We start from the raw sequence: 8,907 nt of genomic DNA, 5'->3' as shown, positions 1-8,907 counted from the left end.
CGAAACTGCCGCGCGCCGCGCCCCGCCCCCTGACCCGGAAGTGCTCGGCCCGCGGGCGCCGCGCAGAGGGCGGGGCGGCTTCCGGCGCGGCGCCCCCGGAGCGCGGTCCCGAGCGGCGCGGTCCCGCCTGCCCGCTCGCGCCCGGGCGCTGGCGCCGGCGCCGCCATGGGCAAGAAGCACAAGAAGCACAAGACCGAGTGGCGCTCTTCGTACGAGGGTGAGGCGGCGGCGGCGGCGGCGCTTTGTGACGCGGGGGCGTTCTGAGCGCGGGCCCTGGCGCGGGCGGAGGTGGCCCCGGGGCGGTGGGCTGGGTTCTGGGAACGTCGGCGGGGTCTCGGGCACGGGGCTGGGAGGGCCCGGGGGCCGGGGGTTCCGAGGGGTGGGCGGGTCCCGGGGGCTGGGCTGGGGGGTTCCGAGGGGTGGGCGGGTCCTGGGGGCCGGGGCTGGGGGGTTCCGAGGGGTGGGCGGGTCCCGGGGGCCGGGGCTGGGGGGTTCCGAGGGGTGGGCGGGTCCTGGGGGCCGGGGGCTTCCGAGGGGTGGGCGGGTCCCGGGGCCGGGCTGAGGGGTCCTGGCTTGGGGGGTGTGGCCACGGACCCTGGGGCTGAGGGGTCCTGGCATGGTGGGCGGGGTCCCGGCCCCTGGCTGAGGGGTCCTGGCTTGGGGGGTGTGGCCACGGACCCGGGGGCTGAGGGGTCCTGGCATGGTGGGCGCAGTGTCTGAGGGGGTCCTGGCATGGCGGGCCGGGTCCTGGGCACAGGGGTTGAGCCCGGGTGGGCGTGGGCCTGGGACGGCATACCCGGTCTCTGGAAGGTGGACAGGGTCTGGGGAGTGGGAGGGGGATCCTGGGCCCTCGGGTGGGCTGGGTCCATGTTGTGGGTGGGGGTTCCTGTGCTGCCCACCCCTCTTGTCCTGGGAACAGAAGTCCAGGGCCCACTGGCCTGATCGCTGCAGCGCTGCCTGCCTCCCTCCCTCCCTGTGGTCCTGCAGCTCCACCCGTCAGTGCGTGCAGGGCTGCAGCAGGCGGGGGCTCCTGAGTCCCCGGCTGTTTGTTCTGCTGTGAGAGACCAGGTGCCCCAGTGAGGCTGAAGTGACCTGAAAGGGACATGAAGCTCACTGCAGAGGGAGCGGGCACAGACGGCTAGGGAGGAGCACCAGCCATGGCCGATTTTGCCTGCCACTTCTGCTGTCCGGTCTGGCAAGGCTCTGCTCTCGGCCCCGCATGTCGGACCGACTGTTCCCACCCAGCTGGGCGGTGCTGGTGGCAAAGCACGCGGTGAAGCCCTTGTCCGTGTCTGTCCAGATTATGCCGACAAGCCCCTGGAGAAGCCGTTGAAGCTGGTCCTTAAGGTTGGGGGCAGTGAAGTGACCGAACTCTCGGGATCTGGCCACGATTCCAGTTACTACGACGATAGGTCAGACCATGAGCGAGAGAGACACAAAGAGAAGAAGAAGAAGAAGAAGAAAAAGTCAGAGAAGGAGAAGCGACTTGATGACGAAGAAAGAAGGAAGCGAAAGGTAAGGGCGCTAGCAGGCCGAGGGGCCCTGCCCTGGGAACCCACACTAGGTGCCTGCACAGCCCTGCTAGATCATTCCTCTGAGTTCTGTCCCCTGTGCGTCGTCCTAGGCTGCCCCTGCGGGGGGATCTTTGTGAAGACGGGCGTTTAGAAGAGGGCGTCCCCCCTTCCTCTTTCCCCCTAGGAACTAAGGAGAAGGCTGGGCAGATGCTTCTGAATCCCTACTGCTAGTCTGGGGTGAGCCACTGACAACTCCTGCTTCTCTGTATCCCAGGAGGAAAAGAAGCGGAAGCGAGAGAAAGAACACTGTGACACAGAGGGGGAGGCTGACGACTTTGATCCTGGGAAGAAGGTGGAGGTGGAGGCACCCCCTGATCGGCCAGTGAGAGCCTGCCGGACCCAGCCAGGCAAGTGGTCCCTTTCCAGAGGCTCCCGGAGCATGACAGCTTGTCCTTGTAAAGTAGGGGTTGGCCTCACTCCTCCTGCTTCCGAGAGGTAGGAGAAGAATTAGCGTGTTCTTTCAGGGCCTCATACCAGGTGTAACCTGGACCTGAGCTTCCCACCTTCTTTGATGTCGAGAGCAGGGCCTGGCCGATTACTGCTTGTGACTTTAAAATTTTATTCCTTGACCCATGAGGAAAGCTTTATGTGCTTTTGAAGACTAGTGAGAAGGAGCTGAAGAGCAGATGTGCAGAGGCCGACCCACTTCCTGTCTGCCCTAGCACCTGACCAGAGCAGCATCAGGAGGGTGGCCAGGTCAGTGGACTCAGAGGGACGTACACACCAACGAAGGACACAGAACCCCGTTTTGGGAGAGGGACTCTAAAGGCCCCAGTGGTGGATCTGTTGTCACTTTAAAGTGACTGCAAGCTGGGAATGAGGGAGGTAGGAGGCCTCTGGGTGACCCGTGTCAGGAGCGCTGCCTTGCCTTCCGTGACCCAGCGTTCGTGCTTAGGGCTCACTGTGCCTGGGGCACGGGTGCGTATGGCAAGGGCTCTTTTCCTAGTGCCCCTCAGCATCTGGTGGTTGCCACGTGACAGGGACCCAGGAATCTGAGCGCTAGGACAGGGGACAGGGCAGGAGGAGGCGGTGCTGGAGATGGGTGTGCAGACCAGCAGCAGCCCTGCGAGTCATGCTGTCTGTGCAGAAGGGAGGCTGTGAGTGCTCGGTACCTCTGAGTCTCTGATCGTTTGGTCTTCAGACATTTCTGACCTTGGGTTTGACCACCTCTGATTGACGCATGGAGGGGGAGGTGTTATCCAGTCCTTGTGGTGAAGGGGTGCTATTTTCTGGCACATCCCTGCCGCCTGGTTTGCTTGAGGTTTTTTTTTTTAAGATTTTATTTATTTCTTTATTTCTTTATTTATTTATTTTTGAGAGGGAGAGTTAACAGAGGGAAAGACAGATAGGGAGAGACGGAGAGAAATGTCTTCCACCTGCTGGTTCACTCCCCAAATGGCCATAATGGCTGAAGCTGAGCCGATCCAAAGAAGGAGCCAGGAGCTTCTTCCAGGTCTCCCACGCAGGTGCAGGGGCCCAAGGACTTGGGCCATCTTCCATTTCTTTCCTAGGCCATGAGCAGAACTGGATCGGAAGAGGAGTAGCCAGCACACTAACCGGTACCCATATGGGATGCTGGCGCTGCAGGACGAAACCTGGCCTGCTGCCTCACAGTGCTGGCCCTTGTTTGAGTTCTTGCTGGTGCACTTGGGGTGGACATGTCATGCACCGAGCAGCAAATCTGGTGGATGTGTCTTACAGACTCAGTGCAATTGCTGGTGATAGCTACTTTAATCTACTTAACTACCTATTTGGGACTCTCCCTCCCACCCGGTCCCTCCTCGTGTGCTAACAATGAGATTCACTTCCCTGGATTACCCTGCTCCCTGTGGAGAGCCACTACCACGGACCCCCCTTTGAGGTCCCTGACTGGGCCCAGAGTTGTGTTAACGACCGTGGTGCTCACCAGAACTCCCGCGTTTTACCTCTGTTCTGCGGAGGTGGACCGAGGCATGACTGCAAAAGTTGAGGAATTGCAGAGTGTGCCAGGAAACCTGTGTCCAGAGCTGTGCCTTGTCTGGAACACGGCGGGCCGTGGTGGTAGGAGCTGAGAAGAGACCAGTGAGTGACAGTTCCACTCTGGTGCTGATTTTAAGGGGTTTTTGAGATTGACACTGTATGTGCATTTTCTCACCCAGCTGAGTTTTGTGGTGGCCGAGGCTGGGTCTGATACATCTTTGTGTCCCCAGTTCTGTGAAACAGCAAGCAGTCAATGCTGCGGATCAGACGTTTTCTGATCGCGTTTAACTTTTCACTTGTTTCCGTTGCCAGCTGAGAACGAGAGCACGCCGATTCAGCAGCTGCTGGAGCACTTCCTCCGGCAGCTCCAGAGGTGAGCGTGGACGTCTCTGAAGAGCCTGTGTCGGACGTGTGAGGCGTCGCCTTTCTGAGGGCTTCCAGCCATGAAACAGGCACTTCCTCACCAGGTGCTTTCTGTCCCGGCCGGGGGTGGCTGGACATTGTGGGCAGTGGAGGACAGGGCTTAGGGGCATGGAGCAGAGCAGGAGGGCTGCAGGCCCTCAGCTCACCCAGCATGAAGAGACAGGGCGCCAGGGATGCTTTGCTCACACATGTCCAGGCGAGAGCGCTCTTCACTTGTGCTGTGTAGAAGAGACCTGTCACACTCTGAAAAGGCATAGATTTTCTAGTTTTTAATGATTTTCAGGAGTATTCATTTATTTATTTGAAAGGCAGTGTGAGAGAGGAAGAGACAGAAACAGAGAAAGATCAATCTTGCATCTGCCAGTTCACTCCCCAGATGGCTGCAGCAGCCAAGTCTGGTCCAGACTGAATCGGCCAAGAACGCCATCCTGCTCTCCCACGGGAGTGGCAGGGCCCAGGTGCCTGAGCCGTCTTCTGCATTTCCAGGCTGATTAGCAGGAAGCAGGATGGGAAGTGGAGCAGCTGGGAGGAGACCAGTGCTGATAGGGGATGGCAGCATTGCTAGAGCAGCCTCACCTGCTGCCTTGCAATAAAGCCCCAGGTGTTTTCTTTTTAAGCGGCGAGCTTTGACCAGTTATATCAAGTTTTTGGAGTTTGAGGATTTCTGTCATTTAGAAATCTAGGTTTTAAGGTCTCCTTTTGTTAAGTAAAGATGTCTTTACTTTCAGAAAAGATCCTCATGGGTTTTTTGCTTTCCCTGTCACGGATGCAATTGCTCCTGGATATTCAATGATAATAAAACACCCGATGGACTTTGGCACAATGAGAGACAAGATCATGGCTAACGAGTACAAGTCGGTCACAGAATTCAAGGTAAATTGACACCATTTTCTGGAAGAATTGTTACAGAGTTCTGTGTGTCCAGTGTGCCTGACTCCTCTCACGCTTCTCCTGCAGCGGGTGGGTTGTGTAAGCCTTTCCCTGTGTTTTGGTATCAGGGCCTGGCTGTGCACACGCCGTTAGAAACGTGGGCAGGAAGAGCCAGGGCATGATGTGTCCAAGTTGAGCTGGCCAGAGGAAAAATAGCTTTAGAACCATAGATTTCCCGATCCCTAGTTTTGTTCCTGTAACAATTGGTTGTTTAATTTTATTTTTTAAAGCAATTCTTAGAGTGTCTCACATTTTGCTCAACTCTCTTGTGTTTCTTGGTACTAATTGTGAGAGTTAGAGATTGATTTTTACCTTTTTTTAGCAAAGCTCATTTTTTAGCAAAATGATAACATTGGCGTTAATATTTAGAAAAAGTTTTTTTTCTAGTTTGTTAACTTTGGTAAAGCTTGACTTTCCTGTTTATGTTTACTGGAGACACTGAGTCTGACACAGCCTGACAGACAGGTGGAGACTGAGCGAGAAAAGAACTTGGTGTGAGGGAATCAGGCCAGACAGAGATCGGGTCTGTAGCAGTGGTCCGTGCCCCAACGTCCTCTCAGTGTCCCTGCAGGGACCCTGTGGGATCAGAGGCACTGGTGAGCAGCAGCCACCCTGCAGGGACCCCAAGTTAGAGCCTGTTGGGGTACATGATGGACGTAGCTCTGCACCTTCAGTGCCCTCTGGGGGTGCTGCACAGTGCCCGTGGTGGGGTTCTGGGCTGGTGGAGGCCCTGGTGGCACGCTCTTGATCGTGGGGCTGTGTACAGTGCTCCTTCACCATCCTAATGTGACAGCTGCTGGAGCTGTGTGCCGAGTGGGTTGGTCATGACGATGGCCTGCCTGTACTTGCAGGCGTGCAGTAAGACTGTCCTCGTTTGGGGGAAGGTCTTTTTCTGATGGTTGTGGGAAGCCATTTGAAGACAAAATGTGGAGTTCTGTGAAGAATCTAAGGGGTGGAGAGTGTCCCTGTGACCCCCCTTTACCTTCTAGCTTCACTTGGGCGAACCACTGGCTACTGCTGCTTGTTTGAGTGCATGGGGAGAGCCCTGGAGGGGAGGAGAAAGTACAAGAAGCCCTTTGCCCTTACAAAACACGTGTGCGGTGCTCAGAATGGAACTATGGCCTTGGACTGGCTCCTCAAGGAAGAATTCTTCATCCCAATAAAGACCAATGAACAGCTATGAAAATTTCTCCGAGTTCTTAAAAACTTTTAAAAGCTGTTTTTTAGGTCAGAGAGCCAAGTTTGTTTTCCACACAATTTCTGCCTTTCCTTTATGGCCTCTTTTGACGAGAATCTCAAACTCTGCTGTTTGTCTGGCATTTCGGACTTAATTCTTGTGGTTTTTTTTTTTTTTTTTTTCATTTTTTTAAATTTTCAGGCAGATTTCAAACTGATGTGTGATAATGCAATGACGTACAACAGACCAGATACCGTGTACTACAAGCTGGCCAAGAAGATCCTGCATGCTGGCTTTAAGATGATGAGCAAGGTAAGGCCCCACCAAGAGCAGTGAGCCGGAAAAATCCAGTGAGTTCTAGTCCACAACCCTCAGGTGTGAACAGAAACTCACAGTGAATGACATGCTCCATCCATCGCCACCGTCATGGTGTTGCACCCTCTGCTTTAGGGTAGACGTCCCTGGCCACCCCCCTTCCCTCTCTGCACCTGCTCCTGACCTAGCTGTAATGTCTCATTAAGACTTGGCGGAAAGTTCCGGATCTGTTGATCTCAAGCCTGGGTGTCAGTCTCATTGGATTGCAGCCAACCCTGTGGGTGTGTTCGCAAGGCTGCCTCCCTGAATCCAGACGGCACGTCCTTGTCCTCCTTGGCCATCCTGCTTGGCTTTCCCATCTGAGCTGGGAGCCAGGCTGCATGTGTCACGTGTGGGTGAGGTGCAGCAGTGCCGCACGTTGGCCTGTTGTCACCAGCTGTGGCCATCCCATCCCACCCCATCGTCATGGCACTGTGGCTGTGAGGGAGAGGTAAAGCCCTGCTCTGTGCTTTCTGATTCTAGGAGCGGCTGCTAGCTCTGAGGCGCAGCATGTCGTTCATGCAGGACATGGATTTTTCTCAGCAGGCAGCTCTTCTGGGCAGCGAAGAGGCCGCTGTTGAGGAACCTGCTCCTGAGGTTGTACCCGTCCAAGTAGAAACAGCCAAGAGAGCCAGAAAGCCGAGTAGAGAGGTCATGAGGTAATGCCTGTGTGCACAGCGTGCTTGCCTGTGGGAATGGGGGCTGGGGGTGTCCTGTGGGTGTAGACACCCTTGCAGTTGCTGGTCCTGGGGGGAGGAGCCTGGTTCTTTAGTATCTCCAGGCCTGTGGCCCGACCCAGGTGTTGTAAGGCTCCAGGTGCAATGCCTTTACCCAGTGCTTGAGAGGGAAGTAGCTGTCCCTTTCCTGCCCCTCGAGGGAGGTCACTGTGTTGCGTAGGTGATGTTGCGGAGGTCCCCCAGTGGTGTCAGCAGACCCTGGGACCATGCGGGCAGGCCATTCTGAAAGGTGGTTTGATTGCTCACCACACACACTTGGACAACAGCGTCCTGCACAACAGCGTCATTGCCACTTGTGCCACTGCAGATGGAGGAGGCAGAGGCCTGAGACACGCTCCTGCCCATTGCCATTTGTACTTTTTTTTAAATTTTTTAAAAATTTATTTGTAAGGCAGACTAAGAGAGAGAGAGAGATCTTCATCTGCCTGGTTCACTCCCCAAATGACCACAATGGCCAGTGCTAAGCCAGGCTAAAACCAGGAGCCAGGAACTTCATCCAGGTCTACTATGTGGGTGCATGGGCCCAAGTACTTGGACCATCTTCCACTGCTTTCCCAGGCGCATTAACAGGGAGCTGGATTGGAAGTTGAGCAGCCAGGCCTTGAACCAGTGCATTACAGGCAGTGGCCTAACGCTGGCCCCTGCCACGTGCATTCTTAACCTGGTGTGGCCCGTCCAGCTCACTTGGCTGGCCCTACAGCTTGTCTGCCACTTCTTCCCGTGTGACCTATCTGTTAGCATTTATCAGCCCCTCACACTCTGGACACCCCCTCCCATACATGATACCTGCTGGTGGTAGAAGCTCTACCTGTCGCTCAGTGCAGGAGACGTGGCTGCATCCATTCTGGGGAGTTGCCACTCTTCTACAGTAGCTACACAGCTGTAGCTGTACAGACACAAGGCTGGTAGCTCTGTGGTCAAGTGTGGATTTTGTGGAAAGCAAGGAGTGGCTGTAGGCGTAGTGGCTCCCATGGCTCTGTGCCCTCCACCGGCAGCAACTGGTGGCCCTTCCGGGCCTTTCCCTGGGGTCTGTGAAGCTCTATGTTTCCTCCTAGGGCTGAGTGCTGAGGGTGAATTACACATCGTAGCATTAGCATTAGCCAGAGAGAGAGGTCTTCCATCTGCTGGTTCACTGCCCAGATGGTGGCAATGGCTAGGAGTTGGGCTATCCAAAGCCAGGAGCCAGGAGATTCCTCTGGGTCTCCCACGTGGGTGCAGGGGCCCAAGATCTTGGGCCATCTTCCACTGCTTTCCCAGACCATAGCGGAGAGCCAGATCAGAAGTGGAGCAGCCAGAACTCGGGATGCCAGCACTGCAGGCAGTGGCTTTACCTGCTAATCCACAGCACTGGCCCCTGGATTTATTTTTAAAGAATTATCTGTTTATTTATTTATTTGAAAGAGTAGAAAGGGGGGCAGGAGAGAGAGAGAGATCGATCGATCTCCCATCTGTTGGTTGACTAAGCCAGGAGCTTGGAGCTTTATCCTGGTCTCCCACATGCATAGCAGGGACCCAATACACGAGCCGTCTGCTGCCTTCCCAGCTGTGTTAGTAGGAAGCCGTATTCAAAGCAGAGTAACTGGGACTCAAATGACCACTGCAGTGTGGGGTGCTGGCATTGCAGTTGATGACTTAAGCTGCTGGGCCACAATGCCATTCTCTAGTGGTTGGTTTTTTTTTTTTTTTTTTTTTTTTTTTTTTTTTGGACAGGCAGAGTGGACAGTGAGAGAGAGAGACAGAGAGAAAGGTCTTC

General features: G+C 55.4%; 1 protein-coding gene across 3 annotated transcripts in view; it reads left to right on the top strand.

Moving 5' to 3' along the window:
- The first annotated feature begins 107 nt into the window (after positions 1–107).
- The window catches only part of BRD9 (bromodomain containing 9), a 31,041-nt gene continuing 22,241 nt past the window's right edge, over positions 108–8,907 (top strand). The window contains exons 1-7 of one of the 3 annotated variants that reach the window (XM_062211804.1): positions 108–217; positions 1,301–1,515; positions 1,789–1,921; positions 3,846–3,906; positions 4,685–4,829; positions 6,265–6,375; positions 6,964–7,076. In XM_062211804.1, the coding sequence (XP_062067788.1) occupies positions 166–217; positions 1,301–1,515; positions 1,789–1,921; positions 3,846–3,906; positions 4,685–4,829; positions 6,265–6,375; positions 6,964–7,076 (830 nt within the window). In that variant the 5' untranslated portion in view covers positions 108–165. Of the gene's footprint in view, positions 218–1,300; positions 1,516–1,788; positions 1,922–3,845; positions 3,907–4,684; positions 4,830–6,264; positions 6,376–6,900; positions 7,077–8,907 lie in introns of all 3 variants that reach the window. The other 2 variants (XM_062211802.1, XM_062211801.1) reach the window with 2 other exon arrangements.

Source organism: Lepus europaeus, chromosome 15 (genome assembly GCF_033115175.1).
Source record: "Lepus europaeus isolate LE1 chromosome 15, mLepTim1.pri, whole genome shotgun sequence".
Classification (NCBI taxonomy): domain Eukaryota; kingdom Metazoa; phylum Chordata; class Mammalia; order Lagomorpha; family Leporidae; genus Lepus; species Lepus europaeus.
Note: the sequence above shows the minus strand (reverse complement) of the source record. Positions and strands in the feature narration are given on the sequence as shown.